Below are 21878 nucleotides of genomic sequence, written 5' to 3' on the forward strand. Positions count from 1 at the left end.
TCCCATGCTGAGGGGGATCTAGGGCCATCCCACCGGGGCTCGGCGGGGACAGCACACAGAGATGACTGCCAGGTGGAATTCGAGACGGAGAACAATTATATTTACATGATCCTGTCTCTGAGTACAGCGACTCTGGGGATCTAAAGCGTTTTCCATCAGGCGCCCACAGCCGCGTCCCCCCGTGCAGCCGAAGCAGTGCGGAGGGCTTGCCAGGTGGGCGGGGCCCGAGCGGCCATTGGCGGCTTCAAAAGCACCTCGGCGGGAACCGCTGCAGAGACGGCGGGCGATGTGGACTGGTAAGGCAGCCTCAGCGACACCGAATTGGACTCGGAGGCGGCGGGAGGACTACAGGAGCCAGGCCTCAGACATCTACGGGGGCCTTGCCACGGCGCAGTTCCGCCACGGGATCTTAGCCTAGGAGTGACACTAGTGGAGGCCGGGTCCGGGCCAAGAGGGCCGGGATGAGCGTCCATGGCGTCATATCCGCCCGGAGTGGGGCGGGGTTTTATGTCCCTTGGCGTTTATGCCATGGAGGCTCCGGGCTGCCCGCTCAAGAGCTGCTTTACTTTGATCCTTAGGTTCCGTCGAGCCTAGGTGTCAGCTCTCTAATTCCTAGCCTCGCCTCAGTTTTTGTCCATGCCTCCTGTTGCTATACTCCTTGTGCTCCATGCGGGTCTACCGGATCGTTATTGTCACGTGTACATTCAACAGCCTTGTCTTAGCTGCTACCATGAATAAAGCGCTAGAAAATAGAAATTGAAATAGTAACAGGGCAGAAAGTTCACTCAAAGACTTGCTAACTTTGTTGATGTGTTACGCCCTTTCTGTCATTTCTTTTAGGAAGGGCATGGTGCAGATAGATCACTCAGAATTAAGAATCTTCGGAAGTGCTAAGGATTGGGCACCCCACCCCGAAGGCCCTGATCTCCGAAGTTTATAGCCGCATCTGGCCTGGTCAGTACTGGGATAGGAGAAATGCCTGCTTTGCATACACTCTCCTCTAATTTACCTCACTGAGGATCAGGAAAACGCTCTCAGATGTTGTCACGAACAAGGTGTTGGTTTAATAGTTGACAGACAGTGGAACTATATCCTTCCCTTGTGCATACCGCTTAGGGTGGGTATCCAGTCACTCTTCCATCAGTCATTAGTCAAGTGCATATGAGATTGTTCTTGGGTGACCAGACTCGCTGTGTGATTTGGCTCATGGTGACTGAAATTGCTAGGATCAGAACCCCCCAGCCCTGGCAGCCCTAACAAGCTAGGCTCCATAGGCCACTTAAAAGGACAAGTCTTTTGTTTGTTTGTTTGTTTGTTTGTTTTGTTTTTTCGAGACAGGGTTTCTCTTTATAGCCCTGTCTGTCCTGGTACTCACTTTGTAGACCAGGCTGGCCTTGAACTCAGAAATCCGCCTGCTTCTGCCTCCCAAGTACTGGGATTAGAGATGTGCGCCACCACCGCCTGGCTAAAAAAGACAAGTCTTAAATGAGAGGCAGAAAAGAGACATGTATTCAGTGTGGCCACACTGGGAAGAGCAAAGAGGTCTAGTGACCCACACACCAAGTGTTGAGTCCTGAAACAGAAGATTCAACAGAAAGCAGAGGGTATACACAACTAAGCAGCCCTAGTCACGGTGTGGTCCTCCCATCTCTGAGACATCGTTGCCCTGGTGTTGCAGTCCCTTCTGCAAGAGGGTCTGACAAGGAGACAGAAAAGCTCCCTCTGACTGGCACCAGGTGTCAGCCTTTCCTTCCCCATCAGATCCCTGGGTTGAACTCCATGTCTCTGTGGGGACACTCACAAGTGCCTCTTTTTAGAATGACTTTGCTCCTGCCAGAACAGTTATAAAACGGCTATAGAGTTTAAAAACATAGTTGTGAATAAGATCAACATAGTCCCTGTCTTGAGCAGAAAAAAAAATTAACGTAGCTATGATAAAATTATAAAGCCAATTGCAGGTGGTTCTGTAAAAATAATAAACGATGGAAGATTGGAAAAAAAAAAAAAACAAACAAACCACTGTTGGATGATTGCAGTAAGTTTCCTGGGGAGCCAGGCAGTGGTGGTGCACACCTTTTTAAATGAACTCAGCTGGGACTAGAGAGGTAGCTCAGTTGGTGGAATGCTTGCCTCCGCATGCAGTAAGCCTTGGGGTCATCTCCCAAACCACATGAAACCGGATGTGGTAGCGCACACGTGTAACAGCAGTGCCTGGGAGATGGGGACAGGAAGATCAGAAGTTCACGCCAGCCTGGGTTGTGTGAGACCCTGTCTCAGGAGATAAAGATAAGGAGCTAGAGAGCAACTCGTTGTTGCTCTTGCAGAGGACCTCAGTGGAGGTCCCAGCAGCCACATCAAGGGCTCACCACTGCCTCTATCTCCAGTTCCGGGACCAGACACTTGTCTGAAGGGGGATGCCAGCACACCTACGTTATAATGTTCACACAGTCACATACTCATAACTAAGAAAGAAAGGGATAAAGTACAGTCAGCATAAAATACACATATCTTTAGCCAACAGGAAATCACATGCAGCATTCAAGAAGCTTTTGTAATATTAGATGCCAGGCCCAGCCAGGCCTCTCATGAGGAATAGCCATCTATTTACTTCTTTGGAGTCCTTGGGTGTGAGGGAAGCGACATGAGTGACAGGGACACCAAAGACCTTGTTCCTTTCTAGAAGACAAGCTGGCCAAGGAAACTTAAAAAAGTCTACAGAGACTTTGTTTAGTCTTCAAGTGGAAATGATGCCTGTTTGTCGGGCACTGTGGCGTATGCCTTTAGCCCCAGCATGTGGGAGGCAGACACAGGTGGATCTCTAAATTAGATGCCAGCTTGGTCCACATGGTGAGTACCAGTATAACCAGAGCTATGTAGAAAGACCCTGTCTCAAAAAAAAAGAAAAAGAAAAAGAAAAGAAAAGCAATTGTGCTTATTTGCATTTTACCCCCTGAACTGGTATCCAATTGAGGCAACAGTAGGATGAGCCATGCCTTTTAAAGGCTCTAAAGAAAGATAAAAGGCTCAGGCTCTCCCTTCCCTGTACCACAACTTTAGTACGCCTAAGTATCACCTGCTGCCGAGGGAACTATCCCATGGTCGGGGCTCAGGACAATGTGGGCACTCGATGACGTTGCTTGCAGACACAGAGCAGGACGGTATGGTCAATTGGCAGTGCACAGGTGTCCACACTTACTGGTTCACATATCATAGGGAGTCAGCCACTGCCTAAAGTATTACCTGGAAAAGTCCAGGATTAAGTGTCTAAGTAACTCTCACTCTACTAGGTGTGCCACAGTATGGCAGAGGGCTTTATTGCAGGATCATGTGTGAGTGGCAGGCTGAGAAGGCAGCCATGGTCAGATGGCTGGAAGAGGCCAGAGAGAGTGGGGAAAGCCCTCCAGTGTAGCACTGCCCTAGGCAGCCTCCTTGTAGCTAAGTTACAGTCCTGTATCCCCATGACGAGATTAACACATCCTGTCACTTTCCACCTTATATTTTGAGACAGACTCACTGAATCTGCAGTCCGCCAGTTCTGCTAGACTGCCTGGCCAGCAGGCCTTCACACCTCAAGGCTTCTGCCCCCCCAAATACACACACTGTGCTCCGCCACCAGGATTTGTACAAGAATTGTAAGGGTCAGACTCAGTCTGAATGTGTAACAAGATCTTTACTGACACTCCATCATCTCCTGTGCTCTTAAAGGAAGAAAATCCTTGTAGGAAACTAATCCAAGTCCCACTAGGCCTGACTTCCCATGAGAGTGCATTAATCCCCTCTGAGGGCTGTATCCCTGTGACCTACCTAATCACGGTCCACTAGGCTTCTTAAAGAGCTAGCACATCTCAGTACCATTAAGTTGGTATTCAGTACAGACTTGTGGAGTCCAAACCCTATCCATATTATAACAGCACTAATTGATATACTTCTAATTCCAGCTCTTAGGTTGAGGCAGGAGACCAGATTTGGCTTCATAGAAGATTCCAGGCTAACCCTGTCTCTGGGGAAATGAAGGAAATAAAATCTGGAGGCTGGTGATGAAGGTGTAGCTTAGTTGGTAGAGGATTGGCCTGACACAGGAAGGCCGGGCTTAGCCCACCACTGACGACTGGGAACGCAGCACACTGACTCCCTCCACAATCCCACGCTTGGAAAGCAGAGGCTGAAGGACCAGAAGTCGAAGGGTCAGGCGGGAGAGAGAGGGGGCTTAGCAGTGAAGAGCACTTGATGTTCCTTTTGGAAGACCCAAGTTCAATTGCCAGCATCCATGTCAGGTGGCTCCTAACCAGCTCCAACTTCAGGTCCAGGGAGTCTGGCACCTTTAGCCTCCTTGGACACCTGCATTCATGTGCAAGGCATGCTGGCACACCAAGAAATGAGGGGTAAATATGTATATTTCTTTATTGGTTTAAAGTGATCCTTGGCCACATAGTGAGTTTGAGTCCAGTCTAAGGCTACTTGAGACCATATGTATATGCATGTATATAATTATGTATATATGTGTATATATATACACACACATATATACATAATTATGTTCACACATGCAGCTTAAAGAGGAATACACTACTGTGTTCTTTTTGTTTTGTCCAAGGGCTGAAGAGATGAAGGAGAATGTTGCCGAGTTTCTCCGGAGGACCATCCTGAAAATCCCTCTGAGTGAGATGAAGAGCATCCTAGAAGCCTGGGACTTTTTGTCTGAAGACCAACTACAAACCATAAACCTGAAGCAGAGAAAGGACTATCTAGCCCAGGAAGTGATTCTGCTATGTGAGGTAACAGTGTTCAAAATTATCAACCAAATACATTGATACAATGGACTATAGTTAGAGCAGTATGTACATACAGTTATAGGGTTTGGTTTTGTTTTTTTAAAGCAAAGCTACAAAGAACAATTCGGGGTGGGAAGAACAGGCTTTCCAGCAGATGGGCTACAGCCGTTAGATGCTCGCATGCAAAACACCTTTGCTGCTCGAGGCAGCCGTGTTCAGTCCCAGAAGTGTCGATGCTGAGGCGGGGATATCTAGAGTTCAGATAAAGCCTGGGATAAATAGTGAATTCAAGGTCAACAGCACAGGAGGACTGTCTCACAAACAAACAAGACAAGGCCATTCCATTTCATCACCTCTGCTGTTTAAAAAAGAAAGTTGGACTCAAATTAGATCCATGATCCAAATGCAGTACCTAAGACTATCAGATATGTGGGGAAAGCAAGAGGAAAATCCTTGTGATACTGGACTAGGGACCTGCAGCTAGCATGTTAGAATGTCGCAAGAGTCATTAATACAAAAAAAAAAAAGAATCAAAATAATTAATAATAATAATAATGGTAGGAAGGATGGCTTGGTGGTCAAGAGCACCAGCTGCTTTTCCAGAATACCTGATTCTACTCCCAGCTCCAAAGTGGCAGCTCACAACTATCTGTAATCCCAGTTCCAGGGCACCAGGGACACACATGGTACATAGACATATATGCAGGCAAAACACTCAGAGTAATTTTCTGAACATTTGGCTAGACGCTTCCCAACAGAAGACCATAAATAAGCATAGGAAGAAGTGTTCAGAATCACTAGTCATCAGATAAATGCAAATAAAAACCGCAAAATACGGTGGCTGGGATGACCAGGATAGAAAAGACTGAGCACACCTGTTTGGAATAGGTGGGATTCCGTTCCTTCTGGTGCTGGGCACTGGACCCAGGGCCTGGAGCATGCTAAGTAGGGGCTGCCTGCTGAGCTGTTTGTACCTCAAGCCCAGCATTCATTTTGAGTTTTAGTGCTTGGGGTGGAGGCCAGGGTCTCAGATCTGCTGAGTTAGTGTCTTACCCGAGCTGTATTTCTAGCCCTTAACAATTCTCTAAAAGTCTAAACATTTGCCACTGTAGATTGAGCCATCCCACTGCCAGACATTTCCTCAGGAGAAACAAAAACACAGGCATATCCACAGAAAGGCACATATGTTAGCACAGTGCTCAAGTCTAAAACCTAGAGGCAGCCCAAGTCCATCCACAGGTAACTGTGTCTATTCACATAACAGACAACTGCTAGCAATAAAAGGAATCGAGCTATAGATGCAGAAATGTGGCTAAGTGTCAAAATAATTATGCTGAGTTAAGGAAGCCAGATCAAAAAAGAATCCAACCTTATGTTAACGTTCCTATAAAACTGGAAAATACAAATATTATGACAGCACAAGGATCCGTAGTTGTCTGAGCACCAAGGACTGGGACGAAGAGAATTGGAGACAGGAAAGGATAGGAGAGAGAGAGCCACAGGGACACTGGTCATAGAGGTTGCTGGGCATGTGTGCCACATTGATATGACAGTGGCCACATCTGAAAATGTGGTTCTGAGGAAATGCCCTGACAGAAGCAGCTCCAGCAAGCCCAGGTTTGCTCTGGCTCCCATTCCTGGGGACTCAGTCCATCGCGACTCAGAAAGCATGGCAGCCTTGGAGGAGCACAGGCAGCAGGAGCACCCTGGCCAGTCAGGCTGCGTGCACCCCCAGGGAGCAGGAAGTATGGCGGGCTCCAGAGCCTCATGGTCACTCTCTGTGACCAGCCTCCAGTGAGGCTCCACCACCACCACCACCCAAACAGCACCACCTGCTGGTGACCAGGTGCTCACATGTGCGCCTCCGGGGACATTTCACATGCAAACCACAGCAGGTATGCAGCTTCATGTATGTTCAAGCGTGGTTTTTTGTTTTGTTTTGAGGCAGTCTCTGTAGTCCTGACTGACCTCGGACTCATCACAGCCCTTCTGCCTTAGCGTCCCAAGCAGTAGGATTTCAGCCTGAGCCCCCATGGGTGGCTTTTTCCTGTTTAAAATGTACATGTTAAGTGATACGTGGGAAGTGAGTTTCAGGAGAGGGTGGGCTAAGGTAAGAACTGGAGGGGTGTCTGTTGGCTCCGAAGACGCTAGAGCCTGGCGCTAGATGGCCAGAACAGTAAGCACTTGAGGCGTGCCGATGGGATGCTCTGGCTGGCCCTGAAATAGGCTTGAGGGGCTGGTGCCCCATTTCCTAATTGGTCCACCCTCTCTTTCAGGACAAGCGTGCAAGTCTTGATGACGTGGTCCTTTTAGACATCGTGTGTAAGTTCTGGGGATTTGTCATTACTTTGGAATGTTGTTTCATCAGAGGGAATTTCTTATGTTAATACAGATCCCAGGGTCAAGAGAGCTGGCTCAGCAGTTAAGAGCACTAGCTGCTCTTGCAGAGGTCCTGAGTTCAAGTCCCAGCATCCACACGGTGCTCAGAACCACCTGTAACTCTGGTTCCAGGAATCTGATGTCCTCTTGTGGCCTCTGTGGGCACTGCATGTACATGGTACACAGACACATTGAGGCAAAACATACATATAAAAACAAACAAATCTTTTAAGGATGCGGATTCTAGAGTCCAGAGGCCTGGTACAAGATCCCTGCTCTCTCACTGACGGGTCTAGAGTCCTTTATTGAGTTTTATCTCCGCTCTGACCCTCAGACTTCGCCTAAGTCAGTGGACATGGAAGAGTCAGACCCTGTCTTTAGGACTGTGGAAGCTCAGGACCTTTGGAGACAGGACCTGGCCCATCATGAGCGAGCATAAAGTATCAGTTGTTCGGCTTTGTTACTCATTGGAAAAGCACCACTGAGAGTTTGTCATGGGCGCAGCCTCTCGTGGTTTGCTACTTCTTAGGTTTCATTTTCTTCAAAATTCACTTACTAGACTTTCAGAACATAGACCCTAAGACCAGATTGCTTGGGTTGGTTTCACGACTCTATCGTTGCTTGCCTGTAAGGGTGTGTGTGTGTGTGTGTGTGTGTGTGTGTGTGTGTGACTCACACACTTGCCTTGCTACTTCCTTTTGGCAAATGTGTATAATAACGATAATAATCAAGTCAGACTGCGGTGAGATCAGATGAAACTACAGGTCAAGCCCTTGGAACAGAAGGAGTCTCTCTGGATATGGGGCTTTGTTTCTTACATTTTATTTATTGAAAGGGGCACACGAGCGGCACACCTGTGGACATTAGGACAGGTAGCTGAGTAAGCTCTGTCTCTCCTTGAGGGCCCCAGGGATCAAACGGCTGAACTGTCTCTGACCCAGAGCCCATTTTTCTTAAAACTAATTTGTTGTCTTTATATGTGGGGCTATGGGGTGTCCTGCATCTGCTCGGGGCTCGGGAAGTAGGATGCAGGAGTTTTGACTGCGCTTAACCCACACCAGCGTAGGGCACAGGGCAGGTGTCGGGCTGTGGGACCCTATGTTCTATCCACCACCTAGACAGCGGCTCACATCAGTCTCAAACCCTAGTCACAAAGGCTCTAATAACCACTTCTTGCCACCTTAGGCACCAAGCCCACACATCATGGACTTACATGCACGTAGACATAAACACATAAAATGAAAATGATTAGTTCCTCAAAAAGAAAAGGTGGGCCCACAGAAGACTGGTGAGCAGAGCAGGCGACACACAAGCTTGTAGATACTGACTGGGGTTTATCTGAGGAGAAAGGTTACCTATCTCAGAGATACCTAGTGTGTGAAGGGGGATTAACTTATAGGACCACACTGGGACTTCCTTTTCAGTGGTCACGTGAGGAGGCTTCCTTGAGAGACAGTATTCGAGTTAGAGCCAAAAGATGAGTTCGCAGTAGCCAGGCAGAGCAGAGAAGCTGAGGAGGGGGAAGCTGCCAGGGATGGGGTGGGAGAAGAGTACCTGAGATGCAAGAGCAGAGGCGAGCTGGCTCCAGTGGAGGGGAACATTAAGATAACAGAGACTTGGAAGCCACTAGAAGGGTCTCAGTATCTCTCCTAATGATGTCAGCCCTGGACAGGTTCTGAGCCAAAACAATTAGGTGCCTGGTTTGTTTGTTTTTTGTTTGTGTTTTTTTGTTTTTGTCTTTTGGGGGGTTATTTTGTTTGGTTTGGTTTTGATTTTGGTTTTGGTTTTTTGAGACAGGGTTTCTCTGTGTAGCCCTGGCTGTCCTGGAACTCACTCTGTATATCAGGCTGGCCTTGAACTCAGAAATCCACGCCTGCCTCTGCCTCCCAAGTGCTGGGATTAAAGGCGTGCAGTACCACTGCCCAGCTAGGTGCTTGGTTTTTGAGAGAGCATGTTGGTTACAGCAGAAGAGAGGCCGGGGGTGGGGGTGTGAGGATTCAGACACCTGTGGGATCTTCTGGAGAAGTATAAACGAGAGAGGAAGGCAGCCCACGTGAGGTGATCGTCAGGAGAGAGGAGGGTGAGGGCCAAGGCAGAGAAGGGACTTACACCCAGCCCAGGGACAAAGGCAAGTGGGGCGAGCTTTCAGGATTCTTTGCATCTACACATGAGCTAGGGGCCTCCCCTTTATTCTGTGGAGGCTGCAGAGGCGGGTCTATGAGATACCTCAGGCGTGGGGTAGGCTAGCATGTGCCTATCGCAGGTACATTTGATCTAAGTCCTCCATGGTCACCTTTTAGGTGATGCGCAGCAGAGCTTTTGACAAGAGTTCTGACTTTCTGCTACACCAGTCTTACTCAGGCCAGTTAGCAAGTCTTGCCAACTCTAAACACAGAGTCAACACTAAGACAACACTAACTGTAAGCCCTTCTCTCTCAGATACTCAATTTCATCGGCACCAGAAGCTTTGGAATGTTTTTCAGATGAGTAAGGAACCAGGTAATGTTTCCTGCTTTAAATTAAATGTCTAGATTGCTGCTTTGGTAGTTTGAAAGTGAGTACCAAATGTTGTCTTTTTTGTCAGGATTTTATTTTGTTTTTTTGTTTTTTTCTGAGACATTGTATCCCTGTATGTCATAGGCTAGTCTAGACTTCACTCTGTAGGCAAGGCTGGCCTTGAACTCACTGTGTAGACTAGGCTAGTCTGGACTTGTGGTGGTTTTCCTGCCTTTACCTCCAGAGGGATGAGACTGCAGGTGTGTGCTACCACACCCAGCCGAGCCCTCTGCTCTCCTAGGCTTTTGGAAAGCCGTGACTGTTCCTCATGTGTGTTCCCTGGCACTTATCAGGAGCATGTGTGTGGTATGGTCGTTACTGCTCTGGGGTGCAGGGGACAAAGACATTGTACCGCTCTTGACTTTTCTTATTTATTTATATATTCCTGTGTTTTGACAGGTGAAGATGTCGACCTTTTTGATATGGAACAGTTCCAAAGTTCCTTTAAGAGAATTCTTCAGAGAGCATTAAAAAACGTAAGGATCCAAGCCTTCTTGGATTTCTATGAAATTCAGTTTAATGATATCGGGGGCGGAGGGTGGGGTGGGGGGTGGAGATAGGTCATTTTACCTAAACCAACTGAAGTATTACTTCCATCTCTCGCCTGCCCATCCCACCCAGTACATCTCAGGAGCAACACTTAGTGGAACTCTGCTGTGGCAGCAGCACCCTCAGTTAACAATGTCCAGTTCATAGCTGCCTGCCACGTGAGGACTTGATAGGTCGCTGAAATGACCAAGCAATTGAATCTTTAAGCTTACTTAATGAATTCCCATTAGATGGTCCACATGCAGCTGATGGCTCTTCTATTGGTCACTCTTGCCTAGAGTGAGACGCTTTGCTGTTCCAACCAGTAGGGGCCACAGAGCTCCAAAGAGGAGCACACTCTTGCTGCTCACCAAGGGACAACACATGATCCTGCGAACCCGCAGCCCAGACAGGGAGAGTTCCTCACCATTGCACCAGAGGATCAGGAAAGGCAGCCTAGCAGGCAGCATAGCCACCTGCTCTTCCTGCAGTAAGATCCCAGAGGGAAGGAGGAGCGAGCTGGCTGGCTGCTCTTCAGGTTCTCCTTTCCTGGGTCAGAATTCTGAGGTGGACTGGAGCTAGCTGACAACCTAGCAGTGGCCATTGAATCCCAGAGCTGACAACCTAGCAGTGGCCGTTGAATTCCAGAGCAAGTCCAGTCATGGCTGCAAGTTTAGAAAGACTAATGGCTGGCTGTGAAATGGATACCATACAGCCTCCTGTGCCGCCACATTCCTAAATGGCTCTGGCTGCTGAGACCCATGGGTCAGGATCAGTGTATTAAGGGCTCATTGCCACACAGGAATCCTGCTGTAAACAAAGAGACAAACTAAGTGTGTGAGCCTGCAGTGCCAAAAGGGCTTCTAGAAAAGCCACCCCCTCCCCCTTTGATTTGTTTTGGTTTTGAGATAGGATCTCACTGCCTGGCCAGAACTTACAAAGATCTGCCTGCCTCTGCCTCCCAAGGCTGAGATTAAAGGTGTGCCCAGTCAGATACCTCATTTTTCAAAATGTCTTTTATTACTTTATGTGTATTAATGTTTCTCTGCATATATTTCTGTGTACTAAGTACAGGTCTGGTGCCTGCAGAAGCCAGAAGAGAGCCTCCCATGCCCTGGAACTGTAGTACAGATGGTTGGGAGCCGCCCCATCGGTGCTAGGAACCAAACTGTAGTCCTCTGCAAAAGCAGCAAGCGCTCTTAACCTATATGCCATCTCTCCTGCCAGAGTATAAGGTTTTTTTAAGGGATTTTTCTTTCTCAGATATACTTTACAAGGTGTAAATAGATCTTCATAAGATAATCACAAAATGTTTTCCCAAACAGTCCCAAAATGGTATCATAAGAAGTAGAAAAAGAGCCAAGTGTGACCTGAGCTGACCTCCATGTGTCTTGTGGCAATGTGCACACTAACATACTTATAAAGAAGCTTAATTTTTAAGTAGAAGAAAAGACTGACAGGTGCCCACAATGCATGAAAAATTATTCTAACATTGATTGTGTCTCAGATGCCCGTGGTTGGTGCCATGGTGAGATTTAACCAGGACGGTATGTTTTCTTCTAAGGTTACAGTCAGCTTCAGAGTCTATGAGAAGGATTCGGTGTGGATCCGAGTTGCCTGGGGAACACAGTATTCACAGCCAAACCAGTACAAGCCCACGTTCGTGGTGTATTATCCCCAGACTCCGTATGCCTTCATTTCTTCCTGCCATCTGAAGAACACTGTGCCCCTTCTCCATCAGGTAGGAACAGGGGGTACAGCAGCTGGAGTGCCCAGTAGCTAGAAACCACATACCTAGATAAATGCCTACCTCCCGTTCTAAGGAGAGCGTTTCTCCGTCGGCTATGTGACAGAAGATATTACCTTGATCTAGTCTTTATTGTCAGTGTGAAGGTAAAGCGTTGCTTAGTATTAAATCCAGCAAGTTCCTAAAGGTAGAGATGAGTTGTCGAGGTTCTCTGCCCCTTCTTTATACTCTATCCACCCCAAACTCTTTGTCACTTTGCTGTCTCATGTCAGGATTAGTGCTTTCTATATCTCTACAGTCTGCCTATTGATGGCAACTGACATTTATGACCACTTTCTACATGTAATGTACACAAAAATACTGCCATGTCAGAGGTAGCCTCTCTCTTAGGGGTTTGCCTTTGTGTCTTATTCACTATTGTATTGTTGTGAGGAGACGCCATGACCAAGGCAATTCTTATTAAAAAAAAAAAAAAAATGCATATAACTGGGAGCTTGCTCACCATGTTAGAGGTTTGGTCCAGTACAGTCGTGGTGGGGAGCTTGTCAGCCCATATGACACTGGACTAAAGCTGAGAGCTACATCCTCATCCACAGGCTGGGGGGACATGGGTTCTAGGTCATGGGCTTTTAAAACTTTAAGCCCTCTCCCAGTGACACACTTCCTATAGCTACTCCACGGAAGCCACACTCTCTAAGCATCGTCAGTCTTTCAGACATTTCACTCCCTGGTCTAAGCATCAGAGCATAGGAGCCTCTGGGGGCCATTCTTACTCGATCCACAGTTCTGTGCTCTGGGGGGGTCCTGGCTTCTTTCCCAAAAAGAATAACTCATCCCAAATTTGTGCTAGTCATTATGCCTCCCCTGTTAGCATCTCCTGCGCTCCCAGAGTCCAGCGTGAGTTGGGTGCAGGTGAGCTGCACGGCTCCCCACACACCTTCTGTCTGGTAATGCAGCTCACACTTCACTGTCAGCAGCAGGCCTTAGGGGCCCACAAGTGAGTAAGGAGATAGGGTTACATTTCTTCTCACTTGCAAGAGTGGGGGGGGCGTGTCTTGCGACAGGGCTCACCCCCTGCCCTCAGCCTCCCTAGGGCCAGGGTCTCAGGTGTGTACTGCACCCCACACAGGGCTCTTCCCGTTCTCAGTTGCAGCGCCTGCATTTCACTGAGCAGTCTGTATAGACCCACGCACAACCCTAACAGTCTCGCTCCTCTCCCTCCAAGGCACTGAAAGTCGCCAGCAAACACCATCAGATTGTGCATTTGGATCTGAGGAGCAGGCACCTGGACTCACTCAAGGCAATTGTTTTTAGAGAGTATAATCAGGTGAGCCAAGTCTTTAAAGTTGAGTTTTCCTTTCCTCTTGCACACAGGAAGTAGGTGGAGGCCGCCCCCAGCCCATCCCTGCAGGCTAGCGAGTGGATGAAGCTTTTAGTCACCTCATTTTGTTCACAGTGTCATACGTACACAATGTACTGTGATCATATTGGCCCGCGTTACCCTCTCTTATCCCTGTCCTCATTCTGCCAACCCCTTCTTCCCATCAGGACCCCTTCCTATCTTCATGGGGCGGAGGGAAGGCTGAAGGCAGGCGGGGCCTTTGGAGGTTGCTGCATTTAATTGGGGCTCCTTGCATGAGCCTGGGTGTGGAGTATGACTATCAGCTGCCTGGAGCGCCTTCTCCTCCTACAGAAGCTGAATTGTTTGGATGCTGGAATCTCCATTTAATGACAAGGGCGGGTCTTCCCCTGTGGTCTGAAGGTTCAGACTCTAGGTGGATGGACTTCCTTAGGAGGCTGTGCTGTATCTTCTGTTGTAGCTAGAGAGAGGTGGTGGCTTTCTACAAGCCACTCCTTAAGGGGGGAGGGGGGAACAGGGTGTTTTTGCCTCTGTGACTTCAGCCACTATAAACGGGAGCCCCTAACTGTGAACTACAATAAATGCTTCTTCCCTTTAAAAAGGAAAATAATTTTTACTTTTATTGTTGTTGGGAGCTTTAAGATGGGATCTTGTATACCCCAAGGCTGGCCTAAAACATTACTTAGCTGAGGTCTCTGCCTCCCAAGTGCTGGGATTACAGGCATGGGCTGCCATGCTGGCCTGGTAAGAAGTTAGATGATGGCTTTCTCCGACTGCTCCTTCTTTGTCTGCCCTCTGCCCTCCTGCCAGGCAGATGTCAACTGCTGCCCTGCAGTGCAGCCAGACCATTATTAGGAGAAGTCACATGTCAGCTGCCACGCTGGGAAACTGTCACTCACTCCAGCGCAATTCAATAGAAAGGATGCAAGAAATGTGGGCTCTGGTAGCAGTTATTTTTCCTAAAAGGCCCCTGAGCGATTTTCCAGGATAAGAAGACATGGTGCTGACGCCAGGGTGTCAGCTGCTGTCCTCACTCCTCTGGAGTTCCTGTGGCCCCTGCGTGGTTTGGTTTGGTTTAGTGCTATGGTGAACCCACGGCCTCTCATTGGCCAGGCAGACACTCTAACATCCTTTGCCCAAGAAACATTGTTACACTGGTTCCTCAAACAGCCATGCTGCAAGGCTTGCTGTCCTAGGAGTCTTGCTCAGTCTAGCCAGCCTGTGGCAGAGCTACCACTTCTATTTAGTATGAATAGAAAATATAAGACTGCTTCTTAAAAACATAAGATTTAACACCTTAGAACCAATTCATGTCTTAACCCAACATGTTCAAATCAGTAACGTGTTCTTTTTCTCCCTCCCAGACCTGTGAAAATTACAGCTCCACAACGTCTCTGCAGGAAGCGAGCCTTTCTATGTGTTGTATGTATGCTCTGAGTCAGAGTTGGGCTTGGGGCAGCTGTGCGGCAAAGCATCTGTGCTAGGATCTCGTTGCAGAGCTGGTTCATACTTCCCAAAAAACCAAGCATTAAGTATTCAGAGGCAGAAAACCAAGCTACCACAGGTGTCCTTCAGAATTTGCTAAAATGGCTGACAGTCACTGAGAGTGCATTCATACTGAGCAACATACCTCAGTGTTTGCACGTGGTTGATAGCTGTCCTGCAAAGAAGCACAGTCCACTGGGAAATCAGGTTTCGGGAAGGCCTGGTAACTCAAAGCAGGATCACGGAGCTAGGTTGTCCAAGGTGGATCCCATGCTCCTGATGAGCTGGGCGTGCTGGTTCTAGAATAATAACCTGAGTCTCGCCCTAGAAAAGCTAAACTCAAAAGCCGGGTAGTGGTGGCACACGCCTTTAATCCCAGCACTTGGGAGGCAGAGGCGGGCGGATTTCTGAGTTCAAGGCAAGCCAGGGCTACACAGAAAAAAAACCTGTCTCAAAAAAAACAAAGCAAAGAAAGAAAAACCTAAACTCAAGGTTAGCAGTGGAAGGAAATAAAACTGATGTTAGGAACAGAGACTCCAAGGGCAGAAGACCTACCAGTGGTCCTGTGCTAAGTAAAGAAACATGGTACAGATTTACTCACGGTAACTGTAAGGAAGTTACACAGGAGTGTATTAGAACCTCGTCAGGGATGGCTCTATTGGGATTTCTTACTCCCTATGTCAGCCTGTGCTTTCCAGCTGTCCTGTCACATCATTATTTCAGTGAAAAAAGAAGGCCCTGGACACATCTGAGCTCCACAAACCATCTGCAGGTTTAGGAATGGGAAGACCGCTATGTAAGGCGAAGTGTATTCCTAACGGCACTCTTAATCTGAACTCCTCCACAGTGGATTCAAAGATCACTCACGAAAACACAGAAGAAAAAGTGAGGGTCCACCGAGTCACTCAAGAGACCTTTGGGACCTACCCTCAGCCACAGCTAGAGTTCGCACAGTATAAGGTAGGATGGCACAGCGGACGTCCTCAGCAAGCTAGGTACAGGACCTGTCATTGGAAACATGTCTAAAACTATTCTCTTATAAGTAACCTAGATATTTTCATTATATTTCTTAATTCTCTTGTTAGCAAAGGAGACATCATGAAATTCTGCATTTTCTTTTGCATTTTGTCTTCGTGATAATTCTGTTGTATATTTCCAGCTGTGGGGAGGTCTACACCCCACTAGCTTATCCACACATAGAACAGTATTTAGCACGTAGTAAATGCTCATAAATACTCAAATGAGCTGGCTATGGTGGCGAACACCAGTAACCCAGCATTTAGGAGACTGAGGCAGGAAGATCTCAAGTTTAAGGCTAGCCTGGGCTACTTTGTAACTTGGAGGCAAACCTGACTGACTGACTGACTCAGAAACCCAAAACAAGGAAACCCAGAGAAAACACAGATGAAGAAACATCAGGAGTGCAAATATACTGTAAATTAAACTTGTTCCAGAGAGTTGCTGCCTGTCCCATGGCTGTGTAGCCAGCCATACAGGCGCATAAGTCCATAGCCACCATTAGAGGAACTGTCACAGGCGCCCTAGCACGAGCCCGTGCGCCTACTCATAATGCCTTCCTTCCCAAGCCCCAACAAGAATGTTCCCTGGGTTGTCATGGCTACAGGACACGCTCAAAATCTGCCATTTAGGCCCAAAGTCTGCTTGGTTGGATTTGTTTTCAAAGAAGTTGGAGATTTTCAAGTGGGTTTTGAGAGGTGGTATGTTTATTAAGTCGTATGCACACACAGCTTTGTTCACGTAAGCTAACAGTTATGAATGCTAAAGGTCAATGCTGGATATTTTTTTACCTTGTTCATTGATACAGAGTCTGTCACTGAGCCTGGAGCATTATTTCAGTTGGACTGGCTGCAGGGAGCCCCAACTTCCTCCCAAGTGCTACGTTATGCATACATGCCACCACACCTAGCTTTTACATGGGCTCTGGGGACCCTAACTCAGGCTCTGCTGTCCAGCCACAACCACTTCACCCGCTGAGCCATCTGTCCAGTCACATGGCTCGTTTTTTCAGATAAGGTCTTGTAGTCTAGAAAAGCCTCACATTCACTGTGTAGCCAAGGTGGCCTCGACTTTCTGACGCTCCTGCTTCCTTTCTGTCGCAGGTGTGGCCACCACTCTTAGGTAGACAGTAGCTCTCGGTGTGTGCTCTCTGGAGCGGTGGAACCAGTCACTTGGGAACGGGGAGGAAGCATAGCTCCTAGCTCCATCCTGTTCCTCCTGGTTTAGGAGAGGTCTACCCAGCCAGCCATGTTTTGCATGCTCCTGGCTGCTCTCGGAGAGCCACTGGTGTGCAAGATCGACTGCTTGTTCACATCTTAGAGTGGTTAAGTTCTGTTAGTCTAGGCGCGCAGTCATTTCCTCTCACCTGATGTTCTCCAACCTCAGAAAACGACTTAGAGGACCACTGAGCGATTTGTCCACTTTAACTCACCGGTGGCTACAGGTTGAATTTATTGCAAACATTAAGCATCCTGCAGATGTTTCAGCACAGGGCCTCAGGTTTTAAGAATCACTTAAGTTGGGGAGGTAACAGGTTCACCTGGACGATACGCACGTGGGACTCACAGCCTTCTGGGTGATGTGTGTGGTTGGGTTGGGAGGCTCTGGGGTGCATTTGGCTGTTGAGATAGTGTCTGCCTCCCTCAAACGTGGAGCCCTCCTTGACTCATCCTCCTGGGAGCTAGGACTATAAGGATGTGCAACTACATCTAGGAATGTCTGAGTCTTCCTTAATAAAAACCTAAGTTTTTTTTTTTTCTGTGTATAAGTGTTTTGCCTGGATGTGTATGTGTGTCCAGTGCAGAGTCCAGAAGTCAGTGTAGAATCCCCTGTAACTGGAGTTAGGGACAGATGGTTGAAAGCCACCTTACGGGTCCTAGGAACCTAACTTAGGTCCTCGACAAGAACAGCAAGTGCTCTTAACCACTGAGCCCTTTCTCCAGCCCTGAGATTTAGTGCCTTTATTTGAATGCAGAATGTAACGGTCAGGCGCCTGTGGGCAGCACAGACTTTGGCTTCTCCCACAGCTGGGGTGCTATGCTGAGGGAAGTGTGGACAGAGCTTCCCCTGTAGATTGTGGGGCATTGGACTATACACAGACAGGCTGGTTTCCAGTCGAGCTGAGGTCTGAACCCTGGGACCTGGTGGTGTTAATTTACCTACTTGGGACCGAAGGAGTTCTCTTATGTCTGGGACTCTGGCTCCTGTCGAAGTTACCCCCCCCCCACCCCCCACAGGAGAAGTGTGTGGCTAGCAGTCACATAGGCCATGTTCCAAGCTTCTAATCTTTAGGCTAGACTCCTCCCCAGTTTCCTAGCAGCAGAAAAGGTAGCAACATACTTTAAAGGGGGCTGTTTGGCCCCTCCTTGCGCTCTCACTCCTCTCTCTTTGTCTTCTCTCCTCTCTCTCCCTCTCCCTCCCTCTTATTCTCTAGCCTTTCTTCTCTCTCCTTTTCCTCCCTTCTCTCCTCTTAGCCATAGCCTGTCTCTCTCTGTCTCTCTGTCTCTCTCTCTTTTCTACCTTCTCTCTTTCCCCCTTCCTTTCTATAATAAAGCTCTAAAACCATAGACCGTCTCTGCTCATCAAGGCCCTCTGTGCAGACTCTCGCCTGTGTGGGAACCTCTCTCCCTCAGCCCTCTCTCCCATATTCCCGGGGCTACAGGGTGTAGCCCCGGGCCCCCAGTCGGGGGCTGCCCCTTGTCCACCACACCCACACCCCACTCACACCCCCATCAAATGGAGTCAGTGGCTTAGATGCCCAGCCAGGGTTGAGTGGAAAGAGCATAGGTGGAACTCTGGCCTGACATGGGCTATCCTCCCTCCCCCCCTCTTTCCCTCAACCCCTTTTTAGTTCCCACAGTAGGTGAGTACTGTGCTGAGGGCTGCTCTGACAGCCAGCCTCTGCTATGAGCCAGATACAGCGCTGGCACTTTCTGCTGGACATCCTTCCTATAACAGATGCTTTCTGCCTGTGCAGTTAAGTTAAATGGGCTTTGTGTGTATTAATCCGTGTGTAGGAATTAATGAAATACATAATTGGTTCATTATCTCTCACCATCCCAGCTGATCCCAGAACTTAACCATCATTTACAAATACATATATTTTTGACAGCTGGAAACCAAGTTCAAGAGTAACATAGGTGGGGGCCTCTTGGCCGACAGGAAAGAGCCCTTCCGGTGCCTTGTAAAGTTCTCCAGTCCACATCTTTTGGAAGCCTTGAAATCCTTAGCTCCAGCCGGTAAGTGGTCAGTTTATGTCACGGGCCAGCCAGATATCACCAGTGGCTGTTGCTTCTCGGGAGATGGCCATCTGGTTCCCTGTAAGCCGGTTCCCTCTGAGCCCTCCCTCCTCTCCAGTCTGCTTCCCCTCCAGCCCTTTTCCCCTTTTCGTGTCTGTGCCTATTAGGGGGTAGGAGAAGGTGCCCATAACTCTTTCTGACCGTAGCCGTGTTTAGACTGAGTGTCCCCGTGGTCATTCTTATGTTTCGTTTTCTTGTTTTCAGGAATTGCAGATGCACCACTTTCTCCCCTGCTCACCTGCATACCGAGCAAGAAAATGAATTATTTTAAAATTAGAGATAAATGAATACATATGGCTTGGCTTCCGCTGCACATGCAGGTCCAGTTATAACCGACCAGCTTCTGTGTACAGTCTTGTGTCTTAGAAGCCAATCCTTGGCGTCGGACATTCGGTGTTTTTAATGAACGATTGGGACTGCATCTGTCCTTCATCCGTGCATGCCCTCTCTCTTCCCGTCTATTAAGTGCAGCAGCTGTGGGCATTTGACAAGTGATAAATATGTGCACGCACACGCAGGAGGCTGCAGGTTGGCCTCAACCCTGGCACGCACAGAAGTGGAGCATGGGTTGACTCTGTAGGCACCTCCTGTCCTTCCTCCCGCTGCTGCTTCTCCTCAGAAGTCCGTCCCTGTGGGATCTCTGTTACACACCCTTGATCACAGAAGAACCAAGAAGCTACCCAACCCCAAACTAGGAGAGTCAGAGGGAAGCTGGAGGCTACTACGCAAGGCTGCATATCTAACGGCCTCTTTGTGTAAAACAACTTCTCTATTATACATATTCCTAATATACATATGCTTCTCGTGATCTTTTATCCATGGCACACTGAAACTGAGCATCACTGATCTGTGAATAAAGATACTGACAAACGCATTATCAGTTCCTTTGGATGAATATACAAATAGTCGTGAAAGGACTAAGTAATACTTATACAGTAATGTGTACAGGCTGTGGGTCATCCGATATGGAACCATTTTAAGTTTTAGCTTGGTCAGACATGTCAGGCGCTTCCCTCGTCCCTCAGTGATCTGAGTATTTGGGCTTTGTGCTGACAAGTTCTCACGTCAACTTGATACAAGCTAGAGTTGTCTGAGAGGAGGGAATCTCAGTTTCAGGAAATGCCTTCCTAATATCAGGCTGCAGGCAAGGGTATTTTCAGGCTGAAGGGTATTTTCTTAATTAGTGATTGATGAGAGAGATGGTCCCATCCCTGGGCTGGTGATCCTGGGTTCTATAAGAAAGCAGGCTGAGCAAGCCAGTAAGCAGCGCCCCTCCATGGCCTCTGCATCAGTTCCTGTCTCCGGATCCCTACCCTGTTTGAGTTCCTGTCCTGACTTCCTCCAGTGATGGGCTACAATCTGGAAGTCTAAGCCAAATAAACCCTTTCCTCCCCCAACTTGCTTTTTGGTCACGGTGTTTTATCACAATAGAAACCCTAACTAAGGCTTAAAGACATTTCCTCCATACATACCTTTTTAAGGGGGAGGGGGGATGGTTTGATTTTATTTGTATGAGTGCTTTGTTTGCATCTGTGTATGTATACCACATTCGTGCCTGGGAACTGGAGTTATGGATGGTTGTAAACCACCATTTGGGTGCTTGGAATCAAACCTGTCTTGTGTAAGAACATTAAGTGCTCTTAACCACAGAGCCATCCCCCTAGCCCCACTAGCTCCCTTTGACCACTCTCCCGACCAGTCAGTCACATACAAAGAAGTCATTCTGCCCACAAGGTTCATGAGTGGCTGAATGGGAACTGCCGAAGCCCTTGCACTTGCTGGGGTATTTATTCTACTTCGTAACTCTCCCTGGTACAGTTGGCAGGAATCTGGACCTGGAATCTGAACAAGAAAGCCTAGCGTCATGCTGAACAATTCTCAAAAATGCCTGCTTCAGAATTCCTGGAGTCTGAGTATGTCCCCAAGGCAAAGGGACTCTGCAGTTGAGCCCATTGGCCCTGTGATACCCAGGTCCAATGTAGTAGGTGGCATGATGACGATAGATGTCGGTTATGAAATGTGACAGACTCAACTTCCCATTCCTGATTTTGGTGTAAAGGAAGGCCCATTGGCAAAGAAATGCAGGTGACCTCTAGACGCTGAAAAAGGCAAGATCCTTGGAAGAACAAGCCCAGCTGACACCTTGCTTTCAGCCGACTAGATCCACCTCAGACTCTTCCCTCTTCAGAGATAAGAGAGAATTAGTCTGTGGGGGCTGGGCTGTAGCTCAGCTGGCAGAGTACACGTCTAAGGCACTGGGTTCAATCTTTAACGCTACCACTAGGCTTAGTAAAACCCCAGGAGTATGGAGGTAGTGGTAAGAGAATAAGGAGTTCAAGGACTCCTTGATTATATGGGGATTCTGAGGCCAGGCGGGGCCTCAAAGAATAAGATAAGTTTGTTTTGTTTTGTTTTTAGTGTGCTACCGATCAAATCCAGGGCCTTAAGCATGCTAATCAAATAGTCTACAATATAAAATTTATTCCTAATAACAATAAATCAACGGTCAAAAAAAAAAGGTTAAACCTGAAAGCATCTCTTTCTCTTCTATCCAGCTGTTGCCTGAGCTCAGGTCCCTAGGAAGTAGAAAGTGTGGGTTCATGGAACCTATCCAATTCACCTGTTCTCCCAGCACATGGGACTTCAACCTCCAACACGCGCTCGCCGCGGCCGGCGGGCGGCGCTGCGGCCACCGACCGGCCGGATGCTAATGAGCCCGGAGGCCCCGCCCCCTG

At 48.2% G+C, this 21878-nt stretch overlaps 2 protein-coding genes across 3 annotated transcripts in view; one reads left to right on the plus strand and one right to left on the minus strand.

Moving 5' to 3' along the window:
* The window catches only part of Cmc2 (COX assembly mitochondrial protein 2), a 55638-nt gene that overhangs the window by 32803 nt on the left and 957 nt on the right, over positions 1 to 21878 (minus strand). The gene's annotated exons all lie outside the window — the stretch shown is intronic.
* Cenpn (centromere protein N) lies at positions 229 to 20017 on the plus strand. 2 transcript variants are annotated; one of them, NM_028131.3, is made up of 12 exons: positions 253 to 296; positions 841 to 954; positions 4595 to 4775; positions 7049 to 7094; positions 9591 to 9650; positions 10107 to 10183; positions 11800 to 11976; positions 13208 to 13309; positions 14707 to 14764; positions 15675 to 15787; positions 18957 to 19083; positions 19348 to 20016. In NM_028131.3, the coding sequence occupies exons 3-12, from the start codon at positions 4605 to 4607 to the stop codon at positions 19428 to 19430; spliced, it is 1014 nt and encodes a 337-aa protein (NP_082407.1). In that variant the 5' UTR covers positions 253 to 296; positions 841 to 954; positions 4595 to 4604; the 3' UTR covers positions 19431 to 20016. The 2 variants fall into 2 exon arrangements, with proteins under 2 accessions (XP_006531450.1, NP_082407.1); XM_006531387.4 differs by lacking the exon at positions 841 to 954 and having other exon boundaries at positions 229 to 296; positions 19348 to 20017.

The sequence above is a fragment of the Mus musculus genome, chromosome 8 (assembly GCF_000001635.26).
Source record: "Mus musculus strain C57BL/6J chromosome 8, GRCm38.p6 C57BL/6J".
Lineage (NCBI taxonomy): Eukaryota > Metazoa > Chordata > Mammalia > Rodentia > Muridae > Mus > Mus musculus.